The 21,129-nt window shown below is 38.6% G+C and overlaps 2 protein-coding genes across 5 annotated transcripts in view; one reads left to right on the top strand and one right to left on the bottom strand.

The window, feature by feature from the left end:
- Positions 1–233: 233 nt before the first annotated feature.
- On the bottom strand, positions 234–7,971 carry LOC139938818 (mediator of RNA polymerase II transcription subunit 19-like). 3 transcript variants are annotated; one of them, XM_071934452.1, is made up of 6 exons: positions 7,756–7,971; positions 6,397–6,519; positions 5,605–5,738; positions 4,622–4,730; positions 4,150–4,256; positions 234–3,281 (listed from the first exon to the last, which is right to left on the bottom strand). In XM_071934452.1, exons 1-6 carry the CDS (start codon positions 7,931–7,933, stop codon positions 3,216–3,218), a joined length of 717 nt encoding a protein of 238 aa, XP_071790553.1. In that variant the 5' UTR covers positions 7,934–7,971; the 3' UTR covers positions 234–3,215. The 3 variants fall into 3 exon arrangements, with proteins under 3 accessions (XP_071790553.1, XP_071790554.1, XP_071790556.1); XM_071934453.1 differs by having other exon boundaries at positions 234–3,278; XM_071934455.1 differs by having other exon boundaries at positions 7,768–7,971.
- Positions 7,972–8,082: 111 nt separating this feature from the next.
- LOC139938429 (bridge-like lipid transfer protein family member 2) overlaps positions 8,083–21,129 on the top strand; it is a 73,450-nt gene continuing 60,403 nt past the window's right edge. For both annotated transcript variants that reach the window (XM_071933955.1, XM_071933954.1), the window contains exons 1-15: positions 8,083–8,219; positions 9,469–9,589; positions 11,925–11,974; positions 12,735–12,844; positions 13,616–13,671; positions 14,323–14,441; positions 15,566–15,629; positions 16,450–16,536; positions 17,392–17,437; positions 17,602–17,652; positions 18,213–18,292; positions 18,624–18,682; positions 19,084–19,208; positions 20,005–20,072; positions 20,781–20,965. In XM_071933955.1, the coding sequence (XP_071790056.1) occupies positions 8,155–8,219; positions 9,469–9,589; positions 11,925–11,974; positions 12,735–12,844; positions 13,616–13,671; positions 14,323–14,441; positions 15,566–15,629; positions 16,450–16,536; positions 17,392–17,437; positions 17,602–17,652; positions 18,213–18,292; positions 18,624–18,682; positions 19,084–19,208; positions 20,005–20,072; positions 20,781–20,965 (1,286 nt within the window). In that variant the 5' untranslated portion in view covers positions 8,083–8,154. The remainder of the gene's footprint in view (positions 8,220–9,468; positions 9,590–11,924; positions 11,975–12,734; positions 12,845–13,615; positions 13,672–14,322; positions 14,442–15,565; positions 15,630–16,449; positions 16,537–17,391; positions 17,438–17,601; positions 17,653–18,212; positions 18,293–18,623; positions 18,683–19,083; positions 19,209–20,004; positions 20,073–20,780; positions 20,966–21,129) is intronic.

Here is a 21,129-nt window from a genome sequence, read left to right as displayed (position 1 = left end):
ATGTCACCCTCTGTGAGAATCAATTATGCCTGCAATATTAAGCAAATATAAATGTCTTAAAGACACTGGACACTATTGGTAATTGTCAAAGACTAGTCTTCACAGTTGGTATATCTCAACATAGGCATCAAATAACAAGCCTGTGAAAATTTGAGCTCAATCGGTTGTCGAAGTTGCAATATAATGAAAGAAAAAGCACCCTTGTCGCACCATGGTCACATGAAGTTGTGTGCTTTCAGATGCTTGATTTCAAGACCTCAAATTCTAAATCTGAGGTCTTGAAATCAAATTCGTGGAGTATTACTTTTTTCTCGAAAACTACGTCACCTCAGAGGGAGAGGTTTCTCACAATGTTTTATACTATCAACCTCTCCCCATTACTCGTAATCAAGTAAGGTTTTATGCCAACAATTATTTTGAGTAATTACCAATAGTGTCCGCTGCCTTTAAAGCAAGGCAAGTCCACACAGGTCCCTGTTAGTCACTCTATGGACATTCCTTTTTTCTGTACACACTTGAGGAAAATATATTATACTTCAATGCAAAACTATTAATCTAATTAAAAGGAAAAATTACTTCAATTCTACTCAACATTCAAATACATATCACTCAGAATGGAATGTCCTTAATATTTCATTGTTGGACCTCAAATTCCTCTAACCAACGTATAATGTATTGGTTTTGAACAAAATAGTAACAGTAAACTTAATATAAACAGTTAAATAATTTATTTACAATACTGAATAAAAGTTGTTTATATTTAAAGGAGTAGTCAAACCAAAATGAAGTAAAAGTTCAACCAGTTGTCCACATCAGAGCCTACTTTGGCATATAATATTACTGAACATAAAATGTATAAACATAGCAATGGAATTATTCTTGCATTACATGTAACAATTCTTCTGAACATATAAACTAAAACTTCGGGGACAAAGGTGTTTTTTCTTCCATTATTATCTCGCAACTTTGACGACCAATTGAGTTGAAATTTTCACAGGTTTGGTATTTTGTGCATATGTTGAAATACACCAAGTGAGAAGACTGGTCTTTGACAATTCCAATAGTTTCAAGAATCTTTAACATAGACTGGAGTATAATATGAGGACATGAGAGTGTCTCTAGCCAATGAAACTTACGGGTTAGAGAATGAAACTTACGAATAGAAAGTTTCATGCACAGAAACAGCTCTAAGAAATATAAATAAAACTAACTATTCAAGGTCATATTCATTTTGATTCAAGAATTCATCAAGAAAGAATAATGTTGCACAGCTTATTAAAAAAAACCATGCAAAACAACAATAAGATTCATATTTTCACTACTTTGTACATCTATCAATCCACCAAGCCTGCATATTTGACTATCCAATCTTGTTAAACACATAATCCATCTTGAAAATGTGGATTTATAAAGCTTTGTCAGATGTACTGCCCCAAAGACAAACTTTTCCTAAATATTAACAGTTTGGTGAAACAAACTTCCTGCAAAACATTTAGCAAGTAACCCAAATCTCCCTTAAAAACAAAATACCTTTCACACGCCCAGAAAATCCTAAAATCAGGATAAATCCTAAATAACCACACACCCATTGTAAAAACTCTCAATCTCCGATTTAATTATCTTTCAAACACGCCACACCAATCTCATACATACATGTACCTTATAATATTAAAAAAACTGATGAGAAAACACACAGACACAGAACCCCAAATATTCCGACCCTTTTAACTAGAAGACATGACTCAATGTACGAATCCCTACACTAATAACTTGCGGGATAAAGCAAACTTGCATATGTTCAAAATACTAATGAAAGCTCACTTTTCCGAGCCCACTTCATTGTTTGTAGTCTTTGAGTAAAATGCTTAGTGTACACATAACCAAACTTGAGACAAACGTTAGACAGAAAATCTCTTGCTCTATTTGATCTTTATAACAGCTAAAGCCTCCAAGATTGCATATAAAGAGTGAACACGTTTTGTACCAAGATTGGAAAAACTATCCATACTTTCTTTCGGTGGTTTCAGTAAACCCAACCAATCAAAATATCTGGGCCCAATTTCACGGCTCTGCTTACTGCCGAATAATGCCTCTAGGATCACCATTCTCTGCTTATACAGAGCAATTTCTGCGCTAGCTGTGTAACTGAAGAATGCCTCGTAACATGGAGTACGCATTCACAAGCAAAAATTCCCTGCTAACCCGTGAAATTCGCCTGACGTAAACACGGAGTTCCCTGCTTCCGTAAGCGCAGAGCTTGGGGTGAACTGGCTTTGAAACAGGAATAAGATTGTACAAAAAAGGAAATGCTCAATCTGGAAATGGTTTCCTCTAGTTTAGAGGTGAAACCTCTGAATTTTGAGGGTGTCACATTTTTGGCACGATAACAGAATCTCTATATCACCACAAATGAACAACAAAGAGGTTTGACACATTATAAATTTTTCAAAAAAAACCACAAGACTGCAGGGCTTGTAGCTCAAATATTTTACTGGACCATAGTTTATTTGATAAGTTCAAGAAGCAATCAGAATTGATCTAACTCATTTGTTTTTATGTATATTAGAGAATTGAAAGATAATTATCACATTCACAGTCAACATTTGTTCACAAAGATATTACACAATGAGGTATTTTATTCAAATGAAAAACACAAGACCACTAGGCTTGTCCCATTGTGAGTTTACTGGCCGGCGCTAAAAACACATGCCCGAGGCCTGTGTTCCAGTAATAGTTGGCTACATCTTACTTCCCTTCATTAACTGTTCATGATTTTCAATGCAGAGGAAAATCCTTGCAGAATTTGTTTTCCTGAGATCTGCAAAAATCTTGACCAATCACAGGCCTGCTGAGAAGACCTTGTGAAATAAATCTTCACACTGCATGGCTCCACACTAAACCTTCTTAGATCATTTTCAGCTACAGAAACCAGCTAATACAAACTTCAGCTCATTTCATTCAGACAACTGTACAATATTGTCTGCAATCAAATGCTGAAATAAATAACAAGACTGTGATGCAATTGACATTCACAATTTTGTTCATATGAGGGCAGGAGGTTAGATATAACTTCTCAGTTGTCTTGTGACTGGAACAATCTTAAAAGTAAAGCTTTGAGAAACAAACCACTGATATTTTGTTTACATGTATTAACAATGTACAAACCCTATATCCTCTTAGTATTAAAGTTCCAACATAAATACTTAAGTAACTGTTCATGGCCTGCCAGGTCCGCTGCCATTGTGTGAAGTACCACTTGGGTGAGTTGGACTCTGGCGCTGCTGAAAATACAACCACAAAAAACAAAACTGTCAAAAAACGCACAGATAGAAGTGTTTTCCTCCTAATGTTACATCTTTCCTTTAAAGACGCTGGACACTAATGGTAACTGTCAAAGACCAGTCTTCTCACTTGCTGTATCTCAACATATGCATAAAATAACAAACCTGTGAAAATTTGAGCTCAATCGGTCATCTAATTTGGGAGATAATAATGAAATGAAAGAAAAAAATACCCTTGTCACACAAAGTTGTGTGCTTTCACATGCTTGATTTCGATACCTCAAACTCTAGATCTGAGGTCTCAAAATCAAATTCCTGGAAATTTACTTCTTTCTCTAAAACTACTTCACTTCAGAGGGAGCTATTTCTCACAATGTTTTATACTACCAACCTCTTCCTATTACTCATTACCATTTACCAAGTAAGGTTTTGTGCTAATAATTATTTTGAGTAATTATCAATAGTGTCCACTGCCTTTAGTTCCTAGTTTAATTCCTAATTCCTAGTTCAGTGCTGGGTGCAGCGACTGTCCTACCAGAGTACCACAAGGTACAGAGTTGGAGGCTTCCAAAGGAGTGAGCTGATGGGGGGTTGTGGAGCCGAGATATTGTTATAAAAATATCTTTCGCTCAAAATTTAAATAGGAAAATTTATTGGGGCTGCTTTTGTTTCTATTTTTCGGCACTAATAACGTTTCATGGGTCGATTTCACAAAGAGTTAGGCTTGATCTTTACTCTGAATCAATCTTAATTGCTAAGCAAACTGTGAGATCACAATACAACTCACTTTGGGGATCTTGGCAAACTCATCTTAAGATGAATCTTGTGAAATCTTTCCTATGCCTTGGAATTTGTTATTTCTTCTTACCTTTTTCTTCTTCTTCTCCTTCTTGCGTTTCTTGCGTTCTCCATCTTCGTGCTTCTTCTGCTTTTTGTGTTTCTTGTCGTGACTTCCTTCAGTCCCTTGATCCCCTCCTATTAGGCCGAAAGCGGAAGCCAAGATCAAATGAGATTTGTTAGTTTGTCTTTGAATGGAATGAACGAACTAATCATACTACATACATAAAGAGCTTGATGAAAACGTACAGGCCCAAACTTACACTATATATTTTGATTAAAGAGCACAATTTTTCTGATTCCCAATATATCTCACATTATCAGGTCCTACATGTACTAAGCTAACTACTGATTTCACAATTACTAGAATAAGTATTGTCGTCTAGTTACTAAACCATATTGTTTTGATTTGCAAAACTCATAGCTTGATGTTTTTATCCCGTTATGGGAGTTTGTGGAGTTCCCTAAAACAGACATACAGACAGACAGAAAGACAAACAAACCTGTTATGGATATCTCGGTGGCATCTGGTGGTCTGTGCTCTTTCTTGTGCTTCTTGTGTTTGTGTTTCTTGACTGGTTGGTGATGTAGCAGCTTAAACTGCTCAGGTATCTGTACCAAGAAAACAATGATGTGAATATAAAAATGATTGCTCATTGTGTCTTACTAAGGTACTAACGTCAAACGGAAAAGTTTCCGTATGGCGCCACCATATTTTCATTCGATATGAAATAATATAGTATCTAATTTACCTCAATGAGATATCCCTTTTTGTAAAAATGTGTGAAAAAGTAGTGGCGCCATACGGAAAGTTATCCTGTCAAACTTTTAAAGTATTTCAGACAGAAATGTTTTTTTGGAGGATTGGTCTGAAATACATGTATTTATAATGAGTGAGCTTTCAGCTTGAAACTCAAACATTTTTCCCATGGTCATGTTTTTTTAAAGGGATGGTATACGTTTGATAAACACTCCTAAAACAATTGGAAATAAACACTTAGTTGGTTAGAAGTACAGCAGCTTTCGATAGTATAAAGCAGTTTGAGAATCATTTTACTTCAAAGTAAAGTGGTTTACGGAATAAGATAACAGTTTTCATCCCCCAAGGTTTGAATGTTAGAAACATTACTGTGAGCAACGTTTCTAAGATTATGTTATTATGATCAATTCTTCCTGCTTGAACTAAACCACTTTGGGTTTTTCAGCAATATCTCAAAAATGCTCCCACCTTTTGAAATGAAATTTTCACTAGTTAGTTTTATTGTATACAAATACATTTATAAAGGATTAAACAATCAAACAACTCCAAAAACCAAAGGTATACTACACAAACTTTCCCACTGGAACATACAAAGGGTCATCGATGTGTTTTTGTAGGTGGCCTTCTGCACAATATGTTTTATTTTCTTCAAAGCCAATAAATTATGACTTGTTGTTTACTTGAGTGGAAGTTTATAAACAAACAAACAATGATATATCAACTTACCGATCCAGGGTGTAGTTTGAATCCTGCCAAAGATGGCCCAGACAATGGAAGGATCTCTTTCCCACCGACCGGTGGCTTATCAATTAGCATCCGTAGACTGCTGTTATCCTGTACACCAACGGTGTCGATCATTCCTGCACAGGGCAAACCAAAGGGTTGCAAATATTTAGAAACACGAAAGATGGATGAACCCCTGGTTGACAAAGAGCAATAAAAAAAACCATTCAGCTCTAACACATGCCCTATCTATCAGGCATGCAACTTTTCAGCTGATCAGCTGATTTCCTTTTTTCTTTTCAAAATAGTGCCACAGGTCTAGAAAATTTAAAAACAGAGTACAAAAGTTAATGTGATTGACCATTTCCTCTTTTTTGGGGGGATTTAGAAAGTTGCATGTCTTATCTATGTACTCCCTACTGGGAGTTATATAATGCAAGGCTTCATACGGTATAGTTGCGACAACGTAACCCTCCTCCCTACGGCCGCTATGAATTCTCAACGCTTTTGAGAATCCTCAACTTTCGGAAACAAATATGGCTGCTTTGTTTGGTAATTAATGGTATTCTGTGCGCAACACCTGGTCCAAGATAACCAATGGTTCATGTACAAAAACATACCGCTGGTTATTGTGACTAGCATTGCACAAAGCATACCATTGATTACCAGCATACAGCTTGCATATTGGACGTACCAAACTGGTATGCTATGATGAGCAACAATGATTCAGGATAACCAATGGTTCATGTTTTCATTTTATTCCTTTATGGTTCCATTTATAACGTGGCTCCTTACCTGGTAAATGAGGTAGAAATGCACTGAGTTGCTCTTTAACTTTCTTACTTGAGAACCGTTGATAGCTGTGCTCAAGACCATAGTGACTAATCAGATTGGTCTCACCAGTGACCTCCGTTGGAACTGTGCAGATATGGGGGAAAACAACATGAATTTAATATCTTAGCAAATGAAAATTTCCTTTAAGCTTGGGTGATATCTCGATATTATCCAAAAATCGCGATACCATTTCTTAAAGGAACACGTTGCCTTGGATCGGTCGAGTTGGTCTTTGAAAAGCGTTTGTAACCGTTTTTTATTAAATGCATATGGGTAGAAAGATGTTGTGAAAGTAGAATACAATGATCCACACAAATATGCCTCGAAATTGCGTGGTTTTCCTTTTACCTCGTCGACTAACACGTCGGCCATTTATGGGGGTCAAAATTTTGACTCCCATAAATGGCCGACCATGTTAGTTCGCACAGTAGAAGGAAAACCACGCAATTTCGAGGCAAACTTGTGTGGATCATTGTATTCTACTTTTAAAACATCTTTCCAACCATATGCATTTTATAAAAAACGGTTACAAATGCTTTTGTTTTGACCAACTCGTCCGATCCAAGGCAACGTGTTCCTTTAAAGCAATTGGACACTTAAACGGTATCGTCCAAGGCCCACACTTGGTGCACCACAACTTATATATTAAATAACAAACCTGTGAAAATTTAGGCTCAATCAGTCATCGGAGTTGGGAGAAAATATCGGGAAAACCCAGCCTTGTTTCCCCACGTTTCGCCGTTTCATGACATGTGTTTAAAATAAATCTGTAATTCTCGCTATTGCTATCAAAAATTGATATTGTTTTAATGTTTTCTCAAAAAGTAAAGCATTTCATAGAATAATATTTCAAGATAAATCTTTCACCATTACCTTCTGTAAACCTATTATTTGTAAATCTGTGAACTTTTACAATTTTTTCTGTACCGAAAGTGTATAATGAATGGCTTTAAATGATTACCACATCGTCTTGATTTTTTGCAAATCGAATTATCGGCAAATTATGGTTCTGATGAAGCATTGATAAGATTAATTAGGCCTACATACAACTTACAAAAATGGCAATGAATATCAAAAATTTGTGACCTTTTATTTTAATTATTAAAATTGGTTAATAAATAATAAACAACAACTTACTTTAATGATCAGATAGTTATTTAAGTTGTGTTGTAAATAATGTGAGAAAGTTTGTTACCATTTGTACGGACACGTTTTACACTTGGTTCAGACATCAGAGTCAAAAACAATAATATTGTTAAAAATGTTAAAGCGTTGTGCACATCACACTCAGAATCAGATTGATTTAATGAACGTTTTTACCATACGACCAACCTGGGCTGTCTTTCACGAGGTAGTACGGTTCTGGATCGACGCTTGGCGGACTTAAAAACGACTTGGCCGCCACAGGAGATCGCTGTCTCACCAGTGTAGGCATTTTGCTGGGAATTCCTCCGTATTTGGGGGAAGTGTCGTGCGCTGGTCGCTTTAAAGACGTCATTGTTTCAGAGCCAAGCTTTCACATCCTGCATTAATGATCGCCATCTTGTATTTGTTACAACCGACGGCTGTTGAAGGGGGAAATGTGCTCGACCACATGCAAGAGCCGTTGGGTTGGGATCGTCAACACCATACAAAATGGCAGCGCACAGAGGGCGACTTATTCAATGGGTGTTTCTGTCATAATTTGTTGTTTATGTTGTGCTGGTTTAATAAGAAAATATGAGTCTCACGTGGTTAGTTTTCTACCTTTGTATCATTGCAGTGTTTCTTCTGATCCTGTCAAAGTAAGCATGTTTCAAAGTTTGAGTGCATTTTTCTAATCTTTCAATTTCATTGTCCAAAAAACATGAAAAATAAACATGATAAAAATCCGATTAAATGAATCTATCTTTTTTCTTTTTCTTTTGCTTATAAAAAATATATATAACTAATAAGCCTATGTTTATTGACATCATAATGAATGGCCTGCAGTGCTAGTGCTACTCTACTGGTAATTTTTTTTTGTATGACCCTGTCCTTCTTCTAGTTGTATTGTACCATAAATAACCATGGAGGGATAAGTCTAGTTTAAGTTAATATAATAATAAGGATCCTAATTTACTTATCTAGTAACTTAGCCTAAGTTAGGAGTTACTACTCTAGTCTACCTAACTAGAAACTGTTAGCCTTGTTTCTAGAAGAAAGGAGTTACAACGTAAATGTAATCAAACGTAAACAAACGTAAACCGTTTAAAGTTTATGTTCATTAAAAATAATAAAAATACTACATGATTTGGATCTGATGATTGTAATACTAAATAGTAATTAATTAATAAAGGGCGCTGTGGCTGTACTTTTTCTTCTGAAACTTTGTCATCTGCAGTCGTAGTGCCCCAGATGTGTTTTGTTAAAAAAAAAAACCTCAAGCAAAAAGCCACATAGCTTGGCCATGCAGTCTGGCAGGGTTGTCTTGCAGCATCAGTGCTTGATGGAACCTCACTTGGACACTGACGCAAGGGTTGACAGACCAAAAATCCACTGGATCAACAGACTCCCCAGGTAGAGTTGCCTCAGTGTGGCTGAACTACTTTGTAACTGTGGCAACTGGACAGCCACGCAAAATCACCCCTGCACCAGCCACACAACCCAGGAGAAGTGGACCGAAGATGATTGATGATAATGACAAAAAATGCTCGACGTACATTTTCACAAAGTCATGGTAATTCCAAATGGGAACCCATGATCGAACCCATTACTACGTACAATCCCGGCCATATCTCGTTGGGCCCCCCTGCCCCCTTTGAATGTTGGTTCCAATTAGCGGTCTACAACATTGAACACGGGCCGTGAGAAATTGGTAATTGTCAATGGGAAGTGGACAGGGAATGGTTTTATATAACATTAGGAATGGGTGGCCCAAGCATTTTGGCTGGGATTGTAGCCTGCGAGGTATGGTGCTTTATGGCAGTCTGAGGTACACCAGTGTACATGGTGAATAATATACAAAGTGTGTACCGTAAATAACTTAGTCTATTTATGTTGTTTTACCTCTAGAATATGTGCCAGTATACTCTCCAAGGTGCTGAGTCAGCTCCTCAAGAAAGACCTGAGCATCAACTACATCGGGTTCTTCTCGCTTAAGAATGTCTTCGTCCAGCTGCAAAACAGTAGTGTGGTAAGTTCAATCCTAGGGGAAGCTACACAGGCCAGATTTGTCCATAGGCAAGCCAAGTCTTGGTTAGGGGTAAGGTTAGCCTTTTGTCAAGGCCTTCGTGGCTTGGACAGCTTCGTACAATAGAGCCGCGGTCCCAAGCGAATGGAACAGTAGCCTTTAGTCAAGGTGCACGGGGCACCCCCAGATGTCAATCATGACCCCAGATATCACGCACGAAAAAAGACCAGCACGAGTGGCGGAGCCGCGAAGCGCCTTTAGCAACCCGTTTTAGGGCTTTATGGTTTTTCTTTACTTTTTGCCACAGTTTTTGGTGGGAGAAATGTAATGCATAATGCATGAGCGTGATGAGTTGTTAGCCAATAAGAAGATGCAATACCATAGATCACACGCCGCGAGCACGCGGCCCCATGACCAACACTCATTTTGGTGCACTAAAAAGTCATGTGCTGAGGGCAACACACAGAAGGTGCATATATCAATAACTAATTAGATAAACGAGTTGCTAAAGGCACTTCGCGGCTTGGCCGTTCGCGCTGGTCTTTTTTCGTGCGCGATATCTGGGGGTGCCGCCGCCGCTCGCGCCTTGATTAAAGGCTACTGGAACGGGAGACCACACACGCGAGTGGCGAAGCCACGAGGGCCTTTTCCACCTTGTTTGCGGTTTCTTATGTGTTTCTTTAAATCTCGACTTTTAATACCCAAAAGGTAGCAAAAGTCCAAACCAATCAGAAGCGACAGGGGTCAGCGGGTCAGCATACATTTATGCATGTTTCATACTCATATTCATCAACAAAACCGCAAAACGAGTTGGAAAAAGGCCCTCGTGGCTTCGCCACTCGCGTGTGTGGTCTCCTGTTCCAGTCGCTTGGGACCGCCCCTCTACAAAGCTGTCCAAGCCACGAAGGCCTTGACAAAAAGACTAGGGTAAGGTCAGCTTTTAACTTCCCAAACAAACAGAAATGTCATCAGGAAGATTCAATTTTTACATAATGTGAAGAACTTCCATAAGAAAAGGGAATTGCAATGGGTAGATCTTCTTGTATAAAATGGGAAAGTCAGTGGGAAAACTTCCAGTACAAAATGCAAAATGGCAAAGTTATTAAAGGGTCTTGTCAAAACTCATCCTGGACAGACCACCATCCGATGCCAATTTTTTGTTGGACGGGCCATAGGATGGGAGTTCCAATGATACAATGTTTCACACGCTGAATAGTGACTTTCCGTCCGATACAAAGTGCCCAAGACACCCCACAGAGCGCTCTGCAGTTTCACTGGCTGATTAAACACTGAATAAACAAACCTGGGGTTTGAGTCTGGTCTGACTGTTTGCAGGTGGTCGCTGTAGTTTGGTGGAGTTTTTAACCCATTGTTTTTTGCAAGAGACATAGTTACTAGGGGGAATACTCGCCCAGTTCCTGTATACCCATAATGTGTCCCCTTCCTCCATTCTCAGGTTGATAGGTTTTCACCGAATTGATTAAACTAATCTAATGTAAGTATCAAATGAAAACTTATTGATGAAAGTATCCATCGATGGCCAGTAACAAAAAGGATGTGCAAAGAGTGCACAACCAATTTGTCTTTAATGGTAATTGAGGCCCAGCTGTGAAACCGAAAACCTGTGGTGGGGAGACCCCCTGCTGTTTCCAGTAGATAGCAATCTAAACACTCCTGGGTTTTGTAAACAAATGATCCCTGGTGAAGGCCAGTCACTGTGAGCTCGTTCTATAGCCCATCCGATAATAATAGTAATCACTACAAGGGAATTCAACATGGGACGAGAAACCTGCTCCTGGATGGGCGCCGTCCGATGGCTGTCCAGGATGAGTTTTGACAAGGTCCCTAAAGGGAAGCACTTCCCTAAGAAAAGGATAGACATTGGAAGATCTTATACTATAATACATGTGAATGACACTAACGGGAAGAATTTCCTTCTATGGCAATGGGAAGATCGCATTCTATAAAGTGGAAAAACCTCCAGTACATAATGGGAATGTGAATAATGGGAAGAACTTTCCCTGATAACTTGGAATGCAAATTGACCGATCCATTAGGCTCCGCCCACAGCGCACTTGTGAGCAAGAACTCGTGAGCCTTTCCAATGCCACTCTGCACAACTCTGTCATACGGGCCAAGCATACGTGTAGCATATCAAACTTTATTTGTCGGACTTTTGGTTGCACAATGGGTGGTGATTGGTCTATATGCAATGGGGCGGAGCTTAATGGATCGGTCTATTGGAAGATCATCCCCTACAAAATGGGGAAATTACAGGAAAGATCTTCTCTACTAAATGAATACTGTATTTATTTTTGCCATGTATCCCTTTATGTAGGATTTTGATGATATATGGATTTCATGGCGTCTGTTCAATCCCAATCAGAGGTGAGTTCTCTCAGCATGGTGCCTTTATTAAAACAGCTACTTGAGCAAAATGTTTTTAACGGAAATGAACTTGTTTAGAATGCGTTTGTTTACCATTTAAATGTAATTTTGATATTGGTACACTTCTGATATTGGTACACTTCATAATTATCAAGTAAAAAAACAGGCCCCAACCTCAAGGTTTTGAAAAACTAAAAATAATTCTGTCGTTGAAGGCGTGCGTCAAAATGACAAAGCTTTGACGTCATGTCTGGGAGTTTGCTTTGTTATACCTCCACGCTGCAACAAAACGGCTCTACAAATTAGAGCTCCCAACTATGATGTGACATGAGTGATTTCGTAACAGAGCTTTTCACAATTTTCAGTCATATGACTTGATTTCCTTATTGATTGAAAACATTTCGAATGAAATTCAGCAAAGATCCCGACTTGCCATTTTCGTTCAAGCAGGTCTATAATGACTTGAACCTTCTCAAAGACTGAATAACTTGAATAGCTGAGTCTGAGCAGCTATCTAACTTGGATAGTTAGGGTTGAATAAAATTTAAAAATACAAAGCGAAATCAAACAAGGAAAGTCTTTGTGAATAAGAATTAGATGGTAGTATAATGGAACACAAGTTAATTATTACTTTTTCTTCACAAATGTGAGCTGATAAATTTCAGAGTGTTTTAAAGCATAAACATCAAAAGAAGAAAATCTTTATTGTATAAATTAATAAATATATCAAGAAGCAATGGTTTATGTTGATGTTTCTTAGGTATCGAATGGTTCTCCATCTTGGTGATGTCAGAGTGCGTGCTGAAACTCCCAGTGAAACGGAACAGTCTTCCCAACATGCTAAAGCCAGCAAGAAGCCAGGCAAAAAGGGTTAGTCAGTGTTTGACCTACATGTATGACCCATTAAATTACCTTGGCCCAATTTCATAGAGCTGCTTTAAAAGCAGAAAAAGTAGCCAAGCGCAACCAAATTTTACCTACCAAAATAAGGTAACCAGCTAAACTACAATGTCACGCAGAAAGTTGTTAAGCAATATTTTATGCTTTTAAGCAGCTCTATGAAATTGGGCTCCGATCTCACCCATCAGTGTTTCATGACCTATGGCTCTTTTCAAAACGACGGCTTCGGCTTTGGATTCCGCTCAGGCTAGCTTGGCCCCGCCAGTTGATTTGACAGTTGTGCGTGCTTTGCGTAAATGCGCTCAGGGCTTCAGACGAGAGAACGGAGCCTCAAGCCGAATCCGAAGCAGTGGTTTGGAAAAGGGCCTTGGACACATCTAGGCGCCCCCATCAAAGGTAAAGGAATCAACTGATACTTGTTTCCAACTCACTCACTCACTCAGCGGACCCAAGTTGTCGCGTTGCAGCATGTTTGAGTCGGGCTCTATGTCTGACACGCAACACAACTCTATCCTGCATACAGCTGATAAGCTCCTCCTTGTTGACTACTCCTGCTTCTTCAATCTACATGGTCTTGGTGGGTCTTCCGGGGCCGCGCCTGCCGTGAGTGGGCTCCCACACGATGACTTAATTGGCTGGTAGCTCTGGGTGCCTCAGACAGTGACCAGTGACAGTTTCCAAGATCTGCCAGACTACAGGGATTATAATATAATGTTATTTTGTTGTGTTCCATTTGATCAGGTTCCTCCTTCCTGGGATCTACCTATGTCATATCAGCCATCCGGTTCATCTCACAGGTAACTATCTTTGAAAGATTGAAATTCAGGATTTTCAACTTAGTGACTTTTTCGGTTTACCACCGCACCCAAATGTAGTGAATTCTTATCGATAACTGCTTGTTGTTTATTTGTGTTTGTCTTCTTTCTGATCTCTATCAAATTAACTTTCTTTGATTCTGATTGTGTAGTGGAGGACTCTCAGAAAAGCAAACTGAACTACTATACTAGCCAGGAACCCAATGGAGACAAGATAAAGAAGGAAGTTTCAGTTTAAGATGTGGGTGGAAAACCTAAGATGGAAGTTTCAGTTTAAGATATGGGAGGAAAACCGCAAGGAGACACGCGCACGCCATTTTGCACGCACGTTGAATATGAAACACACGTTGGAGTTTGTGTTTATTGAACGCTATAAAATATATACAAAATGGCCACACAAACACACGCTGTACGATGCCTGTTTTGTCAACTTAGAAAATGGCCGCCTGCGCGCATGCCGGGTCGCGTATGTAGGCCAGTGTGCCCTCTAGTTCTTATATATAACTCTATGAACCATGCCAACCTGACCACCCATGTCTACAGGAAGATTTAATAATGGTGTCCCGACTTGTTTTCTTTTCTTCCGTTCATTTAACATTTGTGTATTCTCCTGTTTCATTTCATTACATGTAGATGATGTGTCTGAACATCGAAGCAGTTAACATCATGTTGTTGAATGCCATGGGCACTGATTCCCTGCTTCATGCCACCATCAAGAATGTATACCTAGCCGCTACAGCACTCACAGAGCAGTAAGACCAGTAACATTATTTAAAGGCAGTGGACACTATTGGTAATTGTCAAAGACTAGCCTTCACAGTTTGTGTGTCCCAACATATGCATAAAACAACTAACCTGTGAAAATTTGAGCTCAATCGGTCATCGAAGTTGCAAGATAATGATGAAAGAAAAAAACACCCTTGTCACACGGAGTTGTGTGCATTTAGATGGTTGATTTCGAGACCTCAAGTTCTAAATCTGAGGTCTCAAAATCAAATTCGTGGAAAATTACTTCTTTCTCGAAAACTATATGGCACTTCAGAGGGAGCCGATTCTCACATTATTTTATACTATCAACCTCTTCCCATTACTTGTTACCAAGAAATGTTTTGTGTTAATAATTATTTTGAGTAATTACCAATAGTGTCCACTGCCTTTAACGCTTTTTACACTAGTTCATTCCCTACGGGCATCCACAGGGTAATAACTTTAAAGGGTGTTGTTTCTAACAATGTTTGATAAAATAGATGTTAAATTTGCATCGAGGATAAAGAATATTGATTTTGTTTTTTACCCATACACCGATGTGTGATAGCACTGTATACTCAGTACTTTCCTGTGTTCTGTGAAAAAATATCACAGGCATGTTACTCAGGTGGGATTCAAACCCACGACCCTTGCAATTCTAGAGCAGTGTCTTACCAACTAGACTACCGAGATTGCCCGGTATTTAGAGGCAGTTGAATCCTATGTTTTGGCAGGGGATACTGATAATATCAGTGCTCTTGGCCAAATAAATGTTCATGGTCAATAATTTATAGTTACCAAAGGATACCCTCCCTTTAACCTTTTTTCATGGCGACTAATTCCTCATTCATCAATACCTCAGCCAGTTTCGCTATTCCTTATTGGTGGAGCGCGTCACGTGGGTGTGTATAAACCTTTGTTTATGACCAGTAATAAGTGTTGAAACGCGTGACACGCAAGTACCTGTGCTTCTAAGACAGTTTCTTCATTCCTATTGGTTGAGAGCAACGTCTTCGTCTTGGTAAAATTATCAAGAACCAGTCCTCGCTGGGATTAAACCACTAGTTGAAAACCTTTTCACCACACATTCACTCCCATATCTATTGGTATTTCTTGTCAATAATTACAGAGTTATCTCAACGGATCTAGAGGTCGATCAGATAACTTTCAGGATGCTTCGCAGTGCCAAACAGGTATGGCCAATAAATTTTTTCTGATCTTTTTCCGTAACTGACCTTTGACCTCTTTGTAACATAAGTAAACAGCATAATCAGTATGTGATATCTTGAGGTTTCACAACGGTGGTTTCACATTAATTTTAATTTTTAAGCATGGTGAGGTATTGTCAGGAGACTCCTGACGATGACTAGAGCAAGCTAGTCGAAACTTTGAAACTAACCCAAGAACTGACTCCGCGGTAGTACAGTTAATTACGATCCTACATGTACATTTATAAGCTAAAGTAATAGTCCCAGCCTATTTCTATACCATCCGCCCAGGTAATAGTTAATAAGCACGACAGTTCTTTTGAGAGCTGAGAAGTCTCCCGTACACCCGAAAAATCTACTCCGCGGTAGTAGAATTAAGCAAGACAGTTCTCTAAGAACAAACTCTACTTGGCAAGTAGATACACACATGGTGTTACCGCAAACCAAATATATATATTGATAAAATAATAGTGGCTTCTTATATAGTGCTCAAAGCTGTCACTCATTGCAAATGGCCCTCCAATATAGATACACCCTGGTCACTTGTCCATTTATTTCATTCCTTTAAAAACAAGCTCAGCTCTCTTGGGAGTATACAGCATATGCTGCCAAAAATAGAGCGCACAAACCTAAATCAATCACAATAACTATTGTTGCCCTCACAGGTACCTATTAACAGGAATGGTGTTGGAATTCAATATCTTTTCCATTAATTAATACCAACATTTTACTTATTGAAAATTGGTCAATGGTGAGATTTTGCCAAAGTCACATATTTTTGTGTGTGATTGTTTGTGCATTATAGGATGCAGGTGAACAGCCTCATATTGCTCATGCCTCAACCAGCTTGAAGATCTCCATGCAGCTAGACTTAATTATGAAGACACTTGTTGTAAGTCATGCTTAAGATTACCTTTTACTTATTAAATTCATTATTTTTTATCTTCAAAGCTGAAGTTTTTTAGTATTTACAAAGCTGTGTATGTTCATGGTACTGGTACTGGTCGACGATTCAACTGAAAAGCAACAACATTTTCCAGAAGTTTCCAGGGAAATCTGTATAGTTTGAAAGGGTTCATATCTGTCTAAAATTCGATAGATGTTAGTTTTGCAAAGGCAAATCACCAAAGTGGGATTGAAACCTGGTGGCTAGAATTTTTCTTCTTCACAAAGCTTGGGATAGCACCGAGTATACAGTGCTTAAAGGCAGTGGACACTATTGGTAATTGCTCAAAATAAATATTGGCATAAAACCTTACTTGGTGACAAGTAATGGGGAGAGGTTGATGGTATAAAACATTGTGAGAAATGGCTCCCTCTGAAGTGCCATAGTTTTCGAGAAAGAAGTAATTTTCCACGAATTTGATTTTGAGACCTCAGATTTAGAACTTGAGGTCTCGAAATTAACTAAACGCACACAACTTCGTGTGACAAGGGTTATTTTTCTTTCATTATTATCTCGCAACTTCGATGACCGATTGAGTTCAAATTTTCACAGGTTTGTTATTTTATGCATATGTTGAGATACATTAACTGTGAAAGCTAGTCTTTGTCAATTACCAATAGTGTCCACTGCCTTCAACAACACTTTAGTGTAAGGTTCAAAATAATATTCTGTCTATAATTGTAAAAAGTAGTTGTTCAAACAGGTTTTTAGTTTTGTGCTTTGCTCTCCATAATGCAGCCATTTTCTGATGGAGGATTCCGTGTAAATAAAAGTTTAATATCAATTTTTCTTTTAATGCAGGGCATTTCAATAAATGTTGGCAATCCACGAGTATCTTTACATGATGGTAAGTTACCTTTCAGATCTCAGCAAAACAATTGTTGTCATAAAAAGTTTGGTTATCATCTTATGACAAGTGCTTGATTTTCAATCGATTCAGTTACAAATGCTACAGAAACAAAGTATTCAACATTTTTGAAAGATTTATAAGATGAAATATCTTTTCCACAGGTTTCATGACGCAAATTCTTCCATCTTTTCCAAAGAAGAAAGCAGTTGAAGGTAAGTTGTTTCACAACTCACAAATTTGTCAACAACATGATCAGATTAAACTGTAAACAAGTTCTTTTTTTAATGGATTCAGAAGATCAAAAGAAACTTAATTTTTCTTGCAGTGGCTGCAAACTTGCAACACTGGCACAATGATTTCTATGCAAATTAGAGTTATAATAATTTGGGGAGCTAATCGTCCTTACTCGCAGCTAGAGCTGAATTGCGAAGGACGCGGCTACAACGTGTTCGAGAAGCAGGCATGTAAGGGCGCATTCAGCTGCCAGCCACATCAACCCATTATGACCATGGAGCACAGCCAAGATCGAAAATGTTTGATTTTTTTTCCTGAGGGAGGAAAACCGGATAGTCTAGAAACCCTCGTGGCACGGCAGAGAACCAACGCACAACTCAACTCACATATGGCCCCGACTGGGAATCAGACCGGGGTCACCTTGGTGAGAGGCGAGTGCTTTACGCACCCGCCAACCATGCCACCCAAGTTCTGATGTTTACTGAGCGCTATGTGTAACAATCTTTTATTTGTTTTTCCTTCATTTGTTAATATGTAGAAGTCACAGATCCCTCAGCAGCCCAGCAGGAGAAACCCACCAATGACAAGATAAGAAATGTCGTGCAGAAGTTACCCAGGGTAAGTTTTCATGATGTGTTTAGACCTTATTTATTGACGTCATCCAGCCGCCATCTTAGAGGAAAAACGGTGACGAAACAATCAAGATGCACGGATTTGTACGCGCGGCGCACAGTATTGACCAATGAACAACCTCCTTTTGACCTCTAGGTGAGGGCCCCCTACTGAAATGACGTCATGTGCATAAGGTCTATCGCAAGAAGTCAAAAAGTTATTTTGTTGACAATGAGGCAACTTGTTTGAAATCCGTTTTTGCTCTGTAAAAAGTGAAGTAACACTGCTGTGTTATAAATACATTTCAGGCTCTGTTCTTTTTTCTCTCTTTCACCAGGATGCCAAATTACAGATTGACGACATTGACTGCCAAGTGACGCTTCAAACTGAACAAAGGTTGGCAAGATTTATAAATTAAAATCGTAATTTGTTAGCAATCGGGCTGACTTCATTTGCAGTGAAAATTCCCAGTTCAAAAATTGGTTTGATTCAATTTGTCCAGGGGCCAATTTTACAAAGAGATAAGATTGCTCGTAACTGCAACTCAATCGTAGTTGCTTAGTTAAGTGTGATGTCACAATGCAAATCACTATTGCATTACTGGCAATTTGTCTTACGATGGGTTGTATTGCTTTGTGAAGGCCCAAGGACACTGCTGGGGTTGAACTGACAAGCGTGAACCCACACTTGAACTGCAGCACGAATCACTACATATTGTTTAAAGAGAAAGAATTGTTAACTAACGATTTTTGACATTGGTGTTTTGGGTTTTGTTTTGGTGTGTATCTATGAACTAGATGTCTGAGTTTAAAAACCAAGCAGTTATTAGTGACTGCCGATATCAACTGTGATAAACTGATAGCCTGCACCAAAGCAAAGGATGTTCTCTTGCCAGCCATCTCATGCTTGATGAAGCTTACAGGTACACCAAAATATATATTTGGGTTTGGACAAAGACGAATTGACTGGAGAATGATTGAATCTATGAACTAAGCTCAGTTGGTACAGCATTGGTACGTTAAACCGGAGGTCATTGGTTTAATCCTGCCCCAGTCAATTTGGCTTTGTTCGAACCCAAATCATTCTAGAACAAATATTCTGAACGTTTTTTTCTCCCCCCCGAAAAGTGTATGATTGTGGAGGATTTAGGACTGTTGGCTTAAAGGCAGAGTCACACTGCAGCGATAACGAAATCGATTCGATAATGAATAATAATAATAATAACAAGACTTGTAATGCGCACGTATCCACCCTGCTGCATGTTCAAGGTGCAAAGAGAACGTATGCTATTGGTTGAATTACTCTGCGCGGATTACGCACACGCTTATTCCACCAATTGAGGGGCGTGCATTGTCAACGTTTTCGTTCTCTTTATCGAGACCAGTGTGATCGGGCCTTGAAAATTGCAGGGTGGCATTATTTAAGTCCAATAAGAGTTTTGTGTTGAGTGACGTGGAGAATAGTTGAGGATTTGGGTCGTCTGTGTGTAAGTTGGCCGAGAGAGTAAGGGCCATGTCACACAAGGGAGTTTCTAGGCAACCAGTTCCAGGTAATACACAAGAAGAAAAATCACATTTTCATCTTTACATGTGATATGAACTCATCTTGTCTCCCAAGAGTAAAGATATAGATGTGGCCATATTCTGCAGACTGAGTTTCAAATAAGTAGTTGACCATTCAGTGTTCACAAGGTTTTATACATTGTGTCTTATCTCCAGATGTACAAGTGAACAACTTACAGTCAGACAAGTTACTTTCATTGACAGACATATCCGTATCTTTACAGGTAAGCTCTTTGCTTGATCTCATCTCAAGCAGTTTACACATTGTAGCGGCAATGCTTGTCCCTAACATGTGGTAGTTTTATTGTATTTTGTGTATTGCAGGAGACGGAGCTAAGCGCATCAGTGACTTAGATTGGCAGTGTGGGCTTGGGCATTGGTTCATTTTTATTTCTTAAATGCTCCCTTGATGATGATTGCTTGTTTTATGTCTTATTTATAAACCTGAAGGGATTGCCCCTTTGGATGGTCATTTGGTTTGCTTTTGGGCAATCCCAAGGCCTCTGTTTAAAAAAAAATTATTTGATATTTATAGTCTCTAATTTTTTCCTAATATTTTAAATCATCCATTTCTGTTATTGTTGGTGTGTGTTTTTGATGTTCAAGCCTTATCCAATAAACAAATAAATTGGCTTTTGGGCAGTGTTGATCGAGCTACTTGACTGTGTGCACTATATAAAAGCCAATTATTATTATTATTATTGTTTATTATTCTGTTGATGATGTTGTTTTGTTCACGGTAGTATTACTGGAAAGCTCCATTATAGAAATTCCCCAAAAACAACTTGAGAAACTATACATCCTTTTCACCAAGGAATTGCATGGAGATAACAGTTGTTAAGTGTCAGATGAAAAGGATGTTATTATTATAGCCTCTGTTTTTAATGAAGCTATCCCATAATGAATACCATGTGTTTTTCTCTTGCTATTAGCTACGTGAGGCAGGGATATACTCAGACATAGCATTGAGACATTGTCACATCCTACATCATGATGAGGAGATCATGTTCTGGGCAAGGACATTTCAAGAGCATGTTAAACTGCGAAGAGCTCGGCAGAATGTATCTCTTGCTAATAGACCAGCTGTTACACTGCACCATGAACCTGCGCAAGCAGTGTAAGTAATAAGTTAGTCCCCGAGTACATAAGTGCACCACTTTTGTATGATTAGTTATGAACTTAGTTATTAATATAAATAATAATGGACAATTGTAGTGCGCCATATCTGTCTGAAAGACACTTCTGGCGCATAGAAAAAGATTTCTGCTAATGACTGTACTT

This window comes from Asterias amurensis, chromosome 6 (genome assembly GCF_032118995.1).
Source record: "Asterias amurensis chromosome 6, ASM3211899v1".
NCBI lineage: Eukaryota > Metazoa > Echinodermata > Asteroidea > Forcipulatida > Asteriidae > Asterias > Asterias amurensis.
This window is presented reverse-complemented; position numbering and strand designations above follow the sequence as displayed.